The sequence below is a fragment of the Oncorhynchus tshawytscha genome, linkage group LG05 (genome assembly GCF_018296145.1).
Source record: "Oncorhynchus tshawytscha isolate Ot180627B linkage group LG05, Otsh_v2.0, whole genome shotgun sequence".
NCBI classification, from domain to species: domain Eukaryota; kingdom Metazoa; phylum Chordata; class Actinopteri; order Salmoniformes; family Salmonidae; genus Oncorhynchus; species Oncorhynchus tshawytscha.
The window spans coordinates 89,161,734-89,179,846 of NC_056433.1; the positions used below are offsets into that span (position 1 = coordinate 89,161,734).

Below are 18,113 nucleotides of genomic sequence, written 5' to 3' on the forward strand. Positions count from 1 at the left end.
ACTTCAGCGATGTCATCTACAAAATAGCTTCCAATACTCTACTCAGCAAACTGGATGCAGTTTATCACAGTGCCATCCGTTTTGTTACTAAAGCACCTTATACTACCCACCACTGCGACCTGTATGCTCTAGTCGGCTGGCCCTCGCTACATATTCGTCGCCAGACCCACTGGCTCCAGGTCATCTACAAGTCCATGCTAGGTAAAGCTCCGCCTTATCTCAGTTCACAGGTCACAATGGCAACACCCACCCGTAGCACGCGCTCCAGCAGGTGTATCTCACTGATCATCCCTAAAGCCAACACCTCATTTGGCCGCCTTTCGTTCCAGTTCTCTGCTGCCTGTGACTGGAACGAATTGCAAAAATCACTGAAGTTGGAGACTTTTATCTCCCTCACCAACTTCAAACATCTGCTATCTGAGCAGCTAACCGATCGCTGCAGCTGTACATAGTCTATCGGTAAATAGCCCATCCAATTTGACCTACCTCATCCCCATACTGTTTATATTTATTTACTTTTCTTCTCTTTTGCACACCAGTATCTCTACCTGTACATGACCATCTGATCATGTATCACTCCAGTGTTAATCTGCAAAATTGTAATTATTCGCCTACCTCCTCATTTTGCACACAATGTATATAGACTCTTTTTTTTCTACTGTGTTATTGACTTGTTAATTGTTTACTCCATGTGTAACTCTGTGTTGTCTGTTCACACTGGCATGTTCTGCTCTTCATTGTAATCAGAGGGCTGATATAAATACTAAAAGCTGATCTGATTGTCTGCATACCTGTGAGCTGAGTCACCTGGGTATTTCACCATATAGTGGTAAACAAGGATTATACGATTGTATTCCACAGGGTCCTGGACCAGAAAGTAATGTAAATATTATGTTATCATTGGTGGAAATCACTGTAACTCTTCTATTCTGAAAAAGTGTGGTTTACTTTTCAGGTCATCTCTGATCATGTTTCATTATGCTGTGTTCCCCTGTTAATGCTGCCTCAGGCTGTCCTTAGTGTCTTACTGTTAGACTGGCCAAAGGAGGTCCTGGCAGTCAGAAGGTTTAAGGAGGTTTTTACGAGGTCCTGGCAGTCAGTAGAATATTTAAGGAGGTTTTTAGGAGGTCCTGGCAGTCAGTAGACTGTTTAAGGAGTTTTTTACGAGGTCCTGGCAGTCAGTAGAAGGTTTTCATTATTTTCTATGAGATCCCCTCCCCAGCCAGCCTCCTTCTCCCCTCCCTAGTCAGCCTCCTTCTCCCCTCCCTAGTCAGCCTCCTTCTACCCTCCCCTCCCCAGCCAGCCAGCCTCCTTCTCCCCACCCCTCACCAGCCAGCCTCCTTCTCCCCTCCCCTCCCAGTCACCCTCCTTGTCCCCTCCCCAGTCAGCCTCCTTCTACCCTCCCCTCCACAGTCAGCCTCCTTCTACCCTCCCCTCCCCAGAGAGCCTCCTTCTCCCCTCCCTAGTCAGCCTCCTTCTACCCTCCCCTCCCCAGAGAGCCTCCTTCTCCCCTCCCTAGTCAGCCTCCTTCTCCCCACCCCTCACCAGCCAGCCTCCTTCTCCCTTCCCCTCCCCAGTCAGCCTCCTTGTCCCCTCCCCTCCCCAGCCAGCCTCCTTCTACCCTAATTTAATAAAGTAATGGAAAAGCCAAGACAGAAGAGAAACTTTGTCTTCTAGAACTCTTCATAACTGCTGTGTTCTTTTCCAGGGTGCTAGACAGGAAATCAATATACATGCCAATAGGTGAAGCTCTTCCCTTTGATAAACTCCTCTGTCTTGTTGAGCTTGCTGGGTTTCTTTTTATTCTCATAAGGATGTTTGATATCATAGACATCATATTTAAACTCTGGTTTGGCGTTCATATCTGATCTGATATATGTATTATCATAGACATCATATTTAAACTCTGGTTTGGCGTTCATATCTGATCTGATATATGTATTATCATAGACATCATATTTAAACTCTGGTTTGGCGTTCATATCTGATCTGATATATGTATTATCATAGACATCATATCTAAACTCTGGTTTGGCGATCATATCTGATCTGATATATGTATTATCATAGACATCATATCTAAACTCTACTAAACGTTCATATCTGATCTGATGATATCCTTTGTTTGTTTTTGTTTCAGGAATACCAGATCGACATCATCTTTGCCCAGACGTGGACAGACAGCAGGTTGAGCTACAACAGCACCATGAATATCCTGACCCTGAACAGCAACATGGTGGGACTCATCTGGCTCCCCGACACCATCTTCAGGAACTCCAAGAACGCTGACTCCCATTGGATTACAACACCCAATCAGCTGCTCAGAATATGGAACGACGGGAAGATACTCTACACGCTAAGGTTAAAAAAGAGAAAACATTTGGTTTTGTTTGTTTGTTTGCTTGTTGTTGGTTTATTGCCTCATTTGCATATTGTTTTGGTGTTTGAAATGTGGCGAGTCTGCTGTGGTTTTCATGAAGAGTCTCAGAGTAGGATTGCTGATCTAGGATCAGGGCCCCACTCTTATTCAGTATGTGGTTAAGAGGCGTAAACATTGATATGCTATGATCTATGGTCTCTGGTCTGCTTTGATAAGGTCAGAAAATAAATACCAGTTTCTGGCTCGCTCCTACTTACTTTTAACGGTTCCTAAAATCATAACAGATCTTTTAGTTACTCAGCTCCGCGTCTTGGAATTCTCTTCAGACCAACAGGAAACTCCAGGATCTGGTTTCCTTGGATGGGTTTAAAGGTTTGGTTGACTCACATGTTACAGAGGAATGTGATTGTCATTAGGACTTGATGTGGTTGTACATATTAGCTACACTATCTAGTTACCTCCCTCTGTTTACTGGTCTGATAGCGTAGTCAATATCTAGTTACCTCCCTCTCCTTACTGGTCTGATAGCGTAGTCAATATCTAGTTACCTCCCTCTCCTTACTGGCCTGATAGTGTAGTCAGTATCTAGTTACCTCTCTCTCCTTACTGGCCTGATAATGTAGTCAATATCTAGTTACCTCCCTCTGTTTACTGGCCTGATAGTGTTGTCAGTATCTAGTTACCTCCCTCTCCTTACTGGCCTGATAGTGTAGTCAGTATCTAGTTACCTCTCCTACCTTACTGGTCTGATAGCGTAGTCAATATCTAGTTACCTCCCTCTCCTTACTGGCCTGATAGTGTAGTCAGTATCTAGTTACCTCTCTCTCCTTACTGGCCTGATAATGTAGTCAATATCTAGTTACCTCCCTCTGTTTACTGGCCTGATAGTGTTGTCAGTATCTAGTTACCTCCCTCTCCTTACTGGCCTGATAGTGTAGTCAGTATCTAGTTACCTCTCCTACCTTACTGGTCTGATAGTGTAGTCAATATCTAGTTACCTCCCTCTCCTTACTGGTCTGATAGCGTAGTCAATATCTAGTTACCTCTCCTACCTTACTGGCCTGATAGTGTAGTCAATATCTAGTTACCTCTCCTACCTTACTGGCCTGATAGCGTAGTCAATATCTAGTTACCTCTCCTACCTTACTGGCCTGATAGCGTAGTCAGTATCTAGTTACCTCCCTATCCTTGCTGGACTGATAGTGTAGCCAATATCTAGTTACCTCCCTCTCCTTACTGGCCTGATAGTGTAGTCAATATCTAGTTACCTCCCTCTCCTTACTGGCCTGATAGTGTAGTCAATATCTAGTTACCTCCCTCTCCTTACTGGCCTGATAGTGTAGTCAATATCTAGTTACCTCCCTCTCCTTACTGGCCTGATAGTGTAGTCAATATCACGTTACCTCCCTCTCCTTACTGGCCTGATAGTGTAGTCAATATCTAGTTACCTCCCTCTCCTTACTGGCCTGATAATGTAGTCAATATCTAGCTACCTCTCTCTGTTTACTGGTCTGATAGTGTAGTCAATATCTAGTTACCAACCTCTCCTTACTGGCCTGATAGTGTAGTCAATATCTAGCTACCTCTCTCTGTTTACTGGTCTGATAGTGTAGTCAATATCTAGTTACCAACCTCTCCTTACTGGCCTGGTAGTGTAGTCAATATCTAGTTACCTCCCTCTCCTTACTGGCCTGATAGTGTAGTCAATATCTAGTTACCTCCCTCTGTTTACTGGTCTGATAGTGTAGTCAATATCTAGTTACCTCCCTCTCCTTACTGGCCTGATAGTGTAGTTAATATCTAGTTACCTCCCTCTGTTTACTGGCCTGATAGTGTAGTCAATATCTAGTTACCTCCCTCTCCTTACTGGCCTGATAGTGTAGTCAATATCTAGCTACCTCTCTCTCCTTACTGGCCTGATAGTGTAGTCAATATCTAGCTACCTCTCTCTGTTTACTGGTCTGATAGTGTAGTCAATATCTAGTTACCAACCTCTCCTTACTGGCCTGATAGTGTAGTCAATATCTAGCTACCTCTCTCTCCTTACTGGCCTGATAGTGTAGTCAATATCTAGCTAACTCTCTCCCATACTGGCCTGATATTGTCTACACCATCTAGCTACTTCCCTCTCCTTACTGTGGAAAGCCGGAGCGAAGGATTTACTAATTAAATATTATTATTATTATAATGAGCCCTGTGAAGTTGTGTTGCCACGCAGCAGCTCAAACTCTCCCCTTTGGGCAGTGTAGACTTCCAAGGTGACGTCCAGATGGTTAATACCAATACTACAAGTTATTTCTCCTGTAGGCTGCTAGCTATCACCTTCAACATGTGACAGCCTACAGCTGCCCAGTGGGAAGCAACTCACATCGGCAAAGCACTTCAATACACTGGTCATTCACACCAGCTTGTTATTTCAGCTAATTGACATGTCACAGTGAAATCCTGATGGGGTCCAATACCAGAAGTTATTTCTCCCTCGCCCCCATCAAAATAAATATCACATTATTTTACTAATTTTAACTAGTGCTATGCTTCTGTTGTTGCCAGCTAGCCAGCCCAGCATATAAACTAGCTAGCTGGGAAGGTCTCATCAGGATGACTGACTGAACTAGCTAGCTGGGAAGGTCTCATCAGGATGACTGACTGAACTAGCTAGCTGGGAAGGTCTCATCAGGATGACTGACTGAACTAGCTAGCTGGGAAGGTCTCATCAGGATGACTGACTGAACTAGTTAGCTGGGAAGGTCTCATCAGGATGACTGACTGAACTAGCTAGCTGGGAAGGTCTCATCAGGATGACTGACTGAACTAGCTAGCTGGGAAGGTCTCATCAGGATGACTGACTGAACTAGCTAGCTGGGAAGGTCTCATCAGGATGACTGACTGAACTAGCTAGCTGGGAAGGTCTCATCAGGATGACTGACTGAACTAGCTAGCTGGGAAGGTCTCATCAGGATGACTGACTGAACTAGCTAGCTGGGAAGGTCTCATCAGGATGACTGACTGAACTAGCTAGCTGGGAAGGTCTCATCAGGACGACTGACTGAACCCAATCCATTCCTCTCCACATTCTACCCTCAGTTGCATCATCAATTTGGGCACCAGGCATGTCTGAATAGCCCATATAGGTCCCTCTCATCACAAATAACACATATACCTGAAGGACCCATAAGGGCCGCCATGATGGATTTTCCTCCATTTCGAATGGTGTTAAAAACACTTAAAACGCTACTCCTCTGGCAGACCGATCTGCACGAAACTTGATATCTTTGGACAAAGTTCTCCCAACACAACATTTCCAGACAAATACCTAAAACAACATGGACCAATAAGCCTTCTAGTGGGCGTGGTCTGGCACATCAATTAATATAAATCTCTCACGGATATTTGCGTTGTAACAACACGCTGAAGACTCAACCTATGCAAGCACATACACATTGACAGTGGCGCTATAATGGGCCCATGTTTATACCTTTATTGAGAGTGATGGAAATGAGTCTAACCTGTAAAGTGTGGTTCAGTTTGGCTGTATGGTGGTGCTGCTGGACAGTACAAAAAAAACTATGCAAGCTCATTGGCCCAAAATGTTTCATCTAGAATCTCGGTTCTGGAAAAGAAGATGTTTCAAAAGTAGTCAACATCATTAAAAAAGGGTCCAAAATACATCAAAAGCATATTATATTGCATGATCAGTTTGATTTTGAGGTCTGATATTTGGTAAGCATGGTAAACAGTACAGAAGTAACTTGTCCTAGGGCAATGTGTCCAATTTATCCTGATTGTGGCACAGTGGGCCGACAGCTGAAACCCAGCATTGCTGCTTACAGCTATACTTGTCTGACTTTATTTTTCCATTTGAGTTTTTGTTTAGGTGTTGATATTTGTCAAGTTGGTTGTGTGGTTATGAACACTATGCCTGCGTGCAATTGGCAGCCTACTCCTTATATAGAGCACTACTGCCATTTGGGAAGCATCCTAGCAAGTGAAATGCCACAGCTGTCACATCATTAACCAGAAGCCAGTGTCCCACAGGGAAGTACCAAGGGGCCTTAGTAAACCCCAACCACTGGAACGAATGGAAGGTTCTAGGTCTGGTTTCCACAACGTTTGACGGATTTCTCTGTTCTCTGGCTTTGGTAAAAGCCATTACAGAATATGAACAACTTCAACATCATGTTTTTTCTAGTACCATCAGATACATGTATTCTCCATCCCCCGGGCAGGGTTATAAAAGCCTACCCATGGCCCTGTCTGAACCAACCAGCTGTGAATTTATGGCTGGGGATGTGTTCCAAATGGAACTCCTATTACCTAGTTCACTATCGGCTCTGGTCAACAGTAGTGCACAGTGTGCCATTTGGGACGTAGACTTGGTGCCACTCTGTTTCCCAGTCTGGTTTGTGCTCAGTCTCAGTGACAGACCCATTAAAGAGCAATATACCACAATCCCAACAGGCCAGGTCAGGTAGCCTCAGTGCATTATGGTTTTAAACAAACAGATTACTACATAGCACAGTCAGAGACCCTTTAGGGAACCTATTCTCAACTGGTTCTCGAGGACAGAAAATTACTCAATCAACTTAAAAGGTAGATTTAGCACTTCACAAAGTAAACAGCAGTATCAGTCCGACTTCCACAGATACGCATCATCTTGACTGGGGCTCATCCATTATCTCATGCCAGAGAGCGTCACTCCTCTGCGAATAGCAAGTTTTCCGCTTATAATGTTACTAGTCTGCTTAGTAGCCAGAGCTGCCAGCGAGTGGTCATGTGCTGAACGTATCGTCAGGGCAGATATTCTTGAGAAAAAGTGACATTTGAAAGTAGAGCTGCAGCTCTTGAATTTTGAGAGTTATTTGACTAAATGTTTTACCTGCATGTGACTGAAGGAGGATTTGATTTGAGACTCCTTTCCCTGCACCTGTCAATTCCGAGCTGCGCTCATCTCTTCATGTATAATTTGACAAGTGATAATACTCATCATCAGACTATTTGTCAATTTAATCTTGTCTATAGGCTAACATTTATTATGTGTGAAATTAGTTTCGGTATAGTTTAGATGTAGTTTCGATGGGTAGGCTTGACTGGCATCGTTGGTTTCCCCTTGCTCATAAATAACATGTTTTGCATTATTCTAAAGGCCTGCTGCAACACATAGGATGTTTTTGTTTCCCTTTAAAATAAATGTGAGTAGTAATCGCGTTATAGTAAATAAAACAGTCCCGTAACAGCTTATTTTTTCAAAATTAAAACAGAAAATGATACATTATCAACCCGCAAGGCGTGTGGTCAAATGATTTGCTATAAACATGTGCCCCAAAGCTGATAAATACGCATAACACAAACATCATTACACTATTGTCTTTAAAAAACTAATTAAATCAACCTCTTCCCCCTCCTTATCATTCAGTTAGGCCTCATTTATATTCAGTTGTGAAGTAAGGTGCACAAATATCGCCCATTCATCCATTTGTCATTCCTTCAGTGAGGAGATAGAGACGCATTAGCGCCTGGCTAATTGCCTTGGTTAAATTGAGAATAAAAATGGTAAAATGTCTCTAAGTACCTTTCTGTGTTTTTTAAAAATTCTGACAAATGAGCATTTCGGGAAAAGTCAGGGAAGGAGCAGGACATTGCTTTTTTTTTGTGGACAATTTTTTTTACATTTCCAAAATGGAAACGTTGGCCTATGGCAGTTCTAGCGTTAAACTAGTTGTAGACATGCAGACCCACAACTAAGAGGAAATGACTTATCACGAATCAGTCCGTCGATAAACATGTTCCTCCTGAGCACAGCAGCTGACTCAGGAGGCTACTGAAATAACTTGTGGCAGAGCAACAGCTGCTTCATGAAAACTCATAATGTTAACATTAGCACTATAATCTACAGTAACTTGCTAGCTAGTTTTTGTTGGAAGATTTAACATTGTGTACAGTACTAAGTAGGTAGCTTGTTAGTAAGCTTGAAAATAAAAGAGAGCCCCCCCACACTCTAGGAGCTCAGATGCAAACATTTAATTACCAACGTTTCGACAGCCAAGCTGTCTTCATTATACCCTGATGAAACGTTGGTAATTACATTTTTGCATCTGAGCTCCTAGAGTGTGCAGCTCTCTTTTATTTTCAAGTTGTGTTCTCCGCTAGCCAGCACCGCTAGCCAGCACCTCTAGCCAGCACCGCTAGCCAGCACCGCTAGCCAGCACCGCTAGCCAGCACCGCTAGCCAGCACCGCTAGCCACCTCACCTAAATAGGTGTGCGTTTCTTTTTCTTCTAGCTTGTTAGTAAGCAGCATCTTTTCAGTCAAATATGATTTCAGTGACTGGCTCTACTTTGGACAAAATGTATGTTAGCTTTCGCGCCCATAGTCAAACTTAAATAATGCTCATTGAAGCACTTAGCTAGACGTAAATTGGGGTGTCTAAGACTTCTTCACCAAAAAAGACTTATGTATTGTTTTATCAAAGATGAATTCAGATTGTTCTGAGGCAGAAATAGGGTTCAGCAGACCATGTCCCCTAGGTAATATTTTCTAATGTCACGGCAGCCCATTGTAATCAGTCTACTTTTGATCAATCCCATTACCCTTTGCAAGATACGAGACGGATGAACATGCTATCTGATGTAAAACAAATGGGGCTCATCTGCAATATCTACGGTTAATTTAATCCTGCTGCCCATGGCAACATCATATTGCCGAGACTCTGTTTAATTAATCTCTTAGGCTGCTTTTACACAGGCAGACCAATTGTGACCGACCATCTCAAAATGGTCTCATGGTGCAACATTTAAAATGGTGTTTTTTACATTGAATAAAGGTAGAGACTCAGAGCTTGAAATTTGCATATCATACACTACAGTTGAGGAACAATGGGAAAGTAATTATGCTTTGAAAGTTGATAAACTTGTAACCACACTTTTGAGAAAATGGCCCTTGAATGTTTTGGAACCTACTGGAGAGTTCATCTTTGTCTACACCTGTTAAGCATCGTTCACACCCTCTTAAACTTTAGCCTCACCCATCTCTTTTAAGGATTCACATGTGAGGCCATGGACTAAAACAACCAAAGATTTGAAGACTAAATGCTAGTTTATACTACAGGTGTATTCGTAAATGCCATCTGGAGTGCCAGAGTGCACGCTGGCTGTTCGTAAACTCAGAGCGTTGTCAGATTGTCCATTCGTAAATTCAGTACGTTGAGAGCGCACATTGGATGCTACGGCCGAGGAGTAGTGTTTATCAGAGCTTTCTGACCTAACAACAGCAGTCAAGCTCCTAAACTAACTGACTACCATTGGCTAGCTTGCAGACACATGAGAGAACAGCCCACTGTGGCCATTTTACTCGCCCTAGCAGAACTGGTTAAGCTGTTTTCATGTTATCCAGAGTGTTGGTGACTAACTGTGCTGCTAGCTAATTCCAGACACATGAGAGAACAGCCCACTCTGGCCATTTTACTCGCCCTAGCAGAACTGGTTAAGCTGTTTTCATGTTACTGCTGGCAACAATTGAATTACATTTTTCGGTTTTTACTGACCTCGGCCATATTCAACATGTTGAGAACGTCTACATTTGTTAGTTATTCTGCTCTCTGGCACACTCAGATGAGAGTGCATTTGTTAGTTATTCTGCTCTCTGGCACACTCACACGCTCTGAGTAGATTTGTGTAAAAGCAGTGTTGCTCATGCGTGGGACATTTTTAGCTGTTTTTATTAGTTATTGTCACGTGTGCTCCCTCTCCGGTCCCTAGGTCACCAGGCTGCTTGTTAGGTCACCAGGCTACTTGTTAGGGCGCACACCTGTCACCAGCGTTAGGCTCATAATGACACTCAACCTGGACTCCATCACCTCATTAATTCCCTTTATATGTCCCTCCCTTTGGTTTCCTCCCCAGTCGCCATGGTTTCTGTATCTGTTCCTGACATATCGGTGTTTGTGTTTCTTGTTTTGTTCATTTATTAATTAAATTAAATGTATTCACTCCCTGAACTTGCTTCCTGACTCTCAGCATACATCGTTACAGTTGCGGACAAGCTTTCATTAAGACTTTGATTATTTGAATAATATGTTTCATGATCAAACTAATCAATTGAAATGCATTGACTGCAATCGGTTACATAGTGGTTGACTGGTTTGATTGATGATGTTTTTACTTTCAATGGCTTTTTTGAACGTCATCCAGCTATAATAATCTGTCATAAATACTGTTGATATAACATCCTATTTTAATAGGGTTTAAGTGAATAAATACTGTTGATATAATATCCTATTTTAATAGGGTTTAAGTGCATCTTATCTTGAAATTAGGAAAAACAATGCTTGCTGCTTTCCACACGACTGAAAATGATTGAGAATTTGTTTTTTAAATGTTTATTTCATTATAAATTGGTAATCTCAATATCCTTTTGACATTGTAGCCATCTTGTTCAGATTGCCTCTTAATCATGTTTCAAACTATTGACTATCCATTAAACACATTCCAAGATGTAAAGAACATGTGAAAACCTGAAATCATATTTCAATTTTATTTCATTTTATATATTCTTTTATTTTTTTAAAGAATAGTTCAGAATCAACAAGTTCAAATAAGCCAAGCACTTTATATATTTTAAGCACAAGTCCCTCTGGCAATATTCATCTACATAGGATTTCCTCATTGGCAATATTCATCTACATAGGATTTCCTCATTGACAATATTAATCTACATAGGATTTCCTCATTGACACAGCAGCATACTGTACGCTACTATCGGAGCAGACTTGTCCAATTACCTTATAGGTGGTGTGTGAAGTTTCTGCCCCATTCTTATACTTTACAGTAGGGATCATCAACTAGATTCAGCCGCGGTCCGATTTTGTCTTGAGTGGATGGTCAGGGGGACAGATCATAATTACAAATCATTAGTAGATTGCAAATTTACCGCAAGAATCCCAAACATATATAATATTTGACTAAAACATCATAATTTCAAACCTTGTTTATTTTTATTTTTATATGCTGTACAAACACATACGCTTATCGGACAGTTTATTAGGTACACCACCATGTTCCCAAAATGGTTCCCTCCTACAGACAGTGAGTCACGTGCCTTGCTATATAAAGCAGGCAGACAGGCATCAAGACATTCAGTTACTGCTCTATTGAATGTTAGAATGGACAAAACCAGTGACCGAAGAGACTTTGAGCTTGGGTTGATCGTCGGTGCCAGGCGTGCCAGTTCTAGTATCTCAGAAACGGCCTCCTGGGCTTTTCACACACAACAGTGTCTAGGGTTTACTGAGGAATGGTGAGACAAACAAAATCCCTCCAGTCAGTGGCAGTCCTGTGGGTGAAAACAGCTCGTTGATGAGAGGGGTCAAAGGAGAATGGCAAGAATTGTGCAAGCCAACAGGCTGGGCCCACATACAGACAAATAACGACACAGTACAACAGTGGTGTGCAGAACTACATCTTGGAACGCACAATTCGTCGATTCCTGTCATAGATGGGCTATTCCAGCAAACGACCACATCTTACCTGGTGTCAACGCTGGTGGCAGTAATGTACCGCCGTCCAATCTGCAGCAACTGCGTGATGCCATCTCATCAGAATGGACCAACGTCCCTGTGGAACGTTTCCGACTCGTAGAATCCACGCCCAGAAAAATTCAGGCTGTTCTGTAGGCAAAGCGGGGTCTGACCCGGTACTAGATGTGTGTACCTAATAAACTGGCCAGTGAGTGTCTATATTATGCCTGTAATACTTTGGAACAGATTTCTAAACTTAAAATATTTTTTATTATGAAAAAAGAAAAGAAAACTTGAGTGTGCATAACTATTCACTCCCCCAAACTCAATACTTTGTAGAGCCAGCTTTTGCCGCAATTACAGCTGCAAATCTCTTGGGGTATGTCTCTTGAAGCTTGGCAGATCTAGCCAATGGGATTTTTGCCCATTCTTCAAGGCAAAACTGCTCCAGCTCCTTCAAGTTGGATGGGTTCCACTGGTGTACAGCAATCTTTAAGTCATACCACAGATTCTCAATTGGATTGAGGTCTATGCTTAGGGTCATTGTCCTGCTGGAATGTGAACCTCTGTCCCAATCTCAAATCTCTGGAAGACTGTTTAGGTTTCCTGTTTAGGTTTCCCTCAAGAATTTTCCTGTATTTAGAGCCATCAATTCTGACCAGTTTCCCAGTCCATGCCAATGAAAAAACATCCCCACAGCATGATTCTGCCACCACCATGCTTCAATGTGGGGATGTTGTTCTCGGGGTGATGAGAGGTGTTGGGTTTGTGCCAGACATAACGCTTTCATTCCTACATTTTAGTCTCATCTGACCAGAGTACCTTCTTCCATATGTTTTAAAATATATTTTACTGTGAAACAAACAAGAAATAACACAAAAAAAGAAAACTTGAGCCACCTTTCGCAGCAATTACAGCTGCAAGTATCTTGGGGTATGTTTCTATAAGCTAAGCACATCCAGCCACTGGGTTTTTTCCCCAGTCTTAATGGCAAAACTGCTACAACTACTTCAAGTTGGATGGGTTCCTGCTGGTGTACAGCAATCTTCAAGTCATACCACAGATTCTCAATTGGATTGAAGTTGACTTGGCCATTGACAAGATTTAAATGTTTTCTGTTAAACCACTTGAGTGTTGTTTTAGCAGCATGCTTAGGGCCATTGTCCTGCTGGAAGGTGAACCTCCGTCCCAGGCTCAAATCTCTGGAAGACTGAAACAGGTTTGCCTCAAGAATTTCCCTGTATTTAGCACAATTCCTTCAATTCTGTCCAGTTTTCCAGTCCCTGCCGATGAAAAAACATCCCCAAAGCATGATGCTGCCACCACCATGCTTCATTGTGGGGATGAGAGGTGTGGGTTTGCGCCAGACATAGTGTTTTCCTTGATGGAGTACCTTCATCCATATGTTTGGGAGTCTCCCACATGCCTTTTGGCGAACATCAAACGTGTTTGCTTATTTTTTTCTTTAAGCAATGGCTTTTTTCTACCCACTCTTCCGTAAAGCCCAGGTCTGTGGAGTATACGGCTTAAAGTGGTCCTATGGACAGCAATTCCAATCTCTACTGTGGAGCTTTACAGCTCCTTCAGGGTTATCTTTGGTCTCTTTGTTGCCTCTCTGATTAATGCCCTCCTTGCCTGGTCTGTGAGTTTTGGTGGGAGGCCCTCTCTTGGCAGGTTTGTTTTGGTGCCATATTCTTTCCAATTTTAATAATGGATTTAATGGTGCTCCGTGGGATGTTCAAAGTTTCTGATATTTTCTTATAACTCAACCCTGATCTGTACTTCTCCACAACTGTCACGCCCTGACCTAGGTTATCTTTTGTTTTCTTTATTATTTTGGTTAGGTCAGGGTGTGACGAGGGTGGTATGTGTGTTTTTTGTCTTGTCTAGGTTTTTTTTTTGTATATCTATGGGGTTTTGGTAATGTAGGTCTATGGTGGCCTGAATTGGTTCCCAATCAGAGACAGCTGTTTATCGTTGTCTCTGATTGGGGATCCTATTTAGCTTACCATTTCCATTTTGGTTTTGTGGGTTATTGTCTATGTGTAGTTGCATGTCAGCACTCGTGTTTATAGCTTCATGTTCGTTTTGTTATTTTGTTTAGTGTTCTTCAATTAAATAAAGAAGAATATTCATCTCACGCTGAGCCTTGGTCTCCTCGTTATGACGAATGTGACAGAATAACCCACCAAACCAGGACCAAGCAGCGTGAAAAGAAGGAACAGCGCTTAATGGGGAAATGGACCTGGGAGGAGATATTAGATGGAGCAAGACCCTGGACACAGCCGGGGGAGTACCGCCGTCCTCAGGAGGAGTTAGAGGAAGTGAAAGCGGAACAGCGATACTACGAGGAGAAATACAGGAGAATAGAGGAACAGCGAGGATATGAAGGTTCACGGCTAGCACGGAAGCCCGAGAGGCAGCCCCAATATTTTTTTTGGGGGGGGGAGGCACATGAGGAGATTGCATGAGTGAGGTAGGAGACCTGAGCCAACTCCTAGTGCTTACCGTGGGGAGCGTGTAACTGGTCAGGCACCGTGTTATGCCGGAGGCAGAGATGTGCTCGGTGTCTCCAGTGCGCTATTCTAGCCCGGTGCGCTCTATTCCAGCTCCTCGCATTTGCCGGGCTAGAATGAGCATCCAGCCAAGACTTATCGAGCCAGCTCTATGTTCTGGATCTCCAATGCGTCTCCACGGTCCAGTGTATCCTGTGCCTCCTCCCCGCACTCGCCCTGAGGTGCGTGTCACCAGCCCGGTACCACCAGTGCCGGCACCACGCACCAGGCCTCCAGTGCGCCTCCAGGGTCCAGTACGCCCTGTTCCTGCTCCTCGCACTCGCCCTGAGGTGCGTGTCCCCAGCCCGGTACCACCAGTGCCGGCACCACGCACCAGGCCTACTGTGCACCTTGGCAGTCCAGAGCGTCCGGCCACAGTACCCAGTCCAGAGCGTCCGGCGACAGTACCCAGTCCAGAGCGTCCAGCGACAGTACCCAGTCCAGAGCGTCCGGCGACATTACCCAGTCCAGAGCGTCCGGCGACATTTCACAGTCCAGAGCGTCCGGCGGCGGTCCCCAGTCCGGGGTCTCCAGCGACGATCCCCAGTCCAGAACATCCGGCGATGATCCACGCAGCGAGGGTCCCCAGCCCGGGGCCTACAGCGAGGATCCACAGTCCAGAGCCTCCGACGATGATCCACGGGTCTGTGCTTACAAGAGCGGACTCAGTGTAAAGAAGGGGGGCGGCGTCCAGAACCAGAGCCGCCACCGAGGTTAGATGCCCACCCAGACCCGACCATATAGGTTTAGGTTTGCGGCTGTGAGTCCGCACCTTTGGGGGGGGGGGTACTGTCACACCCTACCTTAGTTATCTTTTGTTTTCTTTATTATTTTGGTTAGGTCAGGGTGTGACGAGGGTGGTATGTGTGTTTTCGACATGTCTAGGGTTTTTTGTATATCTATGGGGTTTTGGGATTGTTCTAGGTAATGTAGGTCAATGGTGGCCTGAATTGGTTTCCAATCAGTTGTCTCTGATTGGGGATCCTATTTAGGTTGCTTTTTCCATTTTGGTTTTGTGGGTTATTGTCTAAGTGTAGTTGCATGTCAGCACTTGTGTTTATAGCTTCACGTTTGTTTTGTTATTTTGTTAGTTTGTTTAGTGTTCTTCGTTTAAATAAAGAATAATGTATTCATCTCACGCAGCGCCTTGGTCTCCTCGTTATGACGAACGTGACAACAACTTTGTCCCTGACCTGTTTGGAGAGCTCCTTGTTCTTCATGGTGCTGCTTGCTTGGTGGTGCCCCTTGCTTGGTGGTGTTGCAGACTCTGGGGCCTTTCAGAACAGGTGTATATATACTGAGATCATGTGACACTTAGATTGCACACAGGTGGACTTTATTTAACTAATTATGTGACTTCTGAAGGTAGTTGGTTGCACCAGATCTTATTTAGGGGCTTCATAGCATATACATATGCACACCACTTTTTAAAACTTTTTTTTTAAACAAGTACATTTTCTAATTTAATTTTCCTCAATTTGGCCTATTTTGTGTATGTCCATTTCCTGAAATCCAAATAAAAATCCATTTAAATTACAGGTTGTAATGCAACAAAATAGGAAAAACACCCAGGCGGATGAATACTTTTGCAAGCCACTCTAGTGCACTATATACACTCTTAGAAAAAAAGGTGCAAATATGGGTCCTTCGGCTGTCCCCATAGGAGAACCATTTGAAGAAACCTTTTTGGTTCCAGGTAGAACCCTTTTTGGTTGGAGTCAACCTGAAACCAAAAAGGGTGTAGGGTGTCATTTGGGATGCATACATGCTCTACTGTAACAAACTAGGTGCTCTACCTTAACAAGCTAAGTGCTCTATTGTAACAAGCTAGTTCTCTACCGTAACAAGCTAGTTCTCTACCGTAACAAAATGAGTGCTCTACCGTAACAAGCTAGGTGCTCTACCGTAACAAGCTAAGTGCTCTACCGTAACAAGCTGGGTGCTCTACCGTAACAAGCTAGGTGCTCTACAGTAACAAGCTAGGTGCTCTACAGTAACAAGCTAGGTGCTCTACTCATAACCATGTGTTGGGGACAATAAAAGGCCACTCTAAAATGTGAAGTTTTTTCACAAAAATAATGCCACAGACATCTGAAGTTTTGAAGGAACTTGTAATTGCCATGCTGAATGCAGGAATGTCCACCAGAGCTGTTGCCATTAATTCAATGTTTCTCAACCATAAGAAGTTTTAGAGAATTTGGTAGTACATCCAACCGGCCTCAGAACCGCAGACCACGTGTAACCACGTGTAACCACGCCAACCCTCCACATCCGGCTTCTTCACCTGCGGGATCGTCTGAGACCAGCCACCGGGACAACTGATGAAACTGTGGGTTCGCACAACCGAAGAATTTCTGCACAAACTTGCCAGAAACCATCTCAGGGAAGCTGATCTGCGTCCCCGTCGACCTCACCAGGGTCTTGACCTGACTGCAGTTTGGCATCATAACCGATTTCAGTGGGCAAATGTTTACCTTCAATGGCCACTGGCATGCTGGAGAAGTGTGCTCTTCACTGATGAATCCCCATTTCAACTGTACCGGGCAGATGGCAGACTGCGTGTATGGTGTCGTGTGGGCGAGCGGTTTGCTGATGTCAACATTGTGAACAGAGTGCCCCATGGTGGCTGGCTGGTGGGGTTATGTTATGGGCAGGCATAAGCTATAAACAATGAATACAATTGCATTTTATCAATGGCATTTTGAATGATGACGGAAATCCTGAGGCCCATTGTCGTGCCATAAATCATGTTTCAGCATGATAATGCACTGCCCCATGGCGCAAGGATCTGTACACAGTTCCTGGAAGCTGAAAATGTCCCAGTTCTTCCATGGCGCGCATACTCACCAGACATGCCATCCATTGAGCATGTTTGGGATGCTCTGTATCGATGTGTATGATAGCATGTTCCAGTTCCTGCTAATATCCAGTACTTTGCACAGCCATTGAAGAGGAGTGGAACAACATTCCACCGACCACAATCAACAGCCTGATTAACTCTACGTGAAGGAGATGTGTTACGCTGCATTATGCAAATGGTGGTCACACCAGATACTGACTGGTTTTCTGATCCACGCCCCTACCTTTTTTTTAAGTACCTGTGGCCAACAGATGCCGATTAGGGCCTAATGAATTTATTTAAATGTACTAATTTCCTTATATGAACTGTAACTCTTTGAAATTGTTGCATTAATATTTTTGTTCAGTGTATATACTCAGTGGTATTCACGAGTCACAGAGACAGTGTAGTCTTTGACCTGATGAATCAACTATTAATAGTGTAAATACATCATAATCCAATTACTCACCTTTAGTATGTCAGTCCTCACTATAAAGTTGCCCCGAGTTTAACATGTGACATCAATAAGGGATCATAGTTTTCACCTGCATTTACCTGGTCAGTCTATGTAATGGAAAAGAGCTGGCGTTCTTTAATATTTTGTACACTCAGCGTAGATGATCAATATGACTCCATGACAGAGAATCCCATGAATATAGATGATCAATATGACTCCTTTGTTCATGATTTGACTCACCCACAGATGTGCCTCATTGCAACACCATTATTCCCCGCTGTTCCAGGGAAACGCTTCACAGAGTGACTGAGACAGACTTTCTGACTGCATCCCTATACCTGCACTACCGATGAGGCTTACGGATAATATGGT

General features: G+C 43.6%; 1 protein-coding gene across 1 annotated transcript in view; it reads left to right on the forward strand.

The window, feature by feature from the left end:
• LOC112251675 (gamma-aminobutyric acid receptor subunit gamma-3) overlaps positions 1-18,113 on the forward strand; it is a 332,193-nt gene that overhangs the window by 231,922 nt on the left and 82,158 nt on the right. Inside the window, exon 4 of the mRNA XM_042322670.1 lies at positions 2,141-2,361. Coding sequence (XP_042178604.1) covers positions 2,141-2,361 — 221 coding nt within the window. The remainder of the gene's footprint in view (positions 1-2,140; positions 2,362-18,113) is intronic.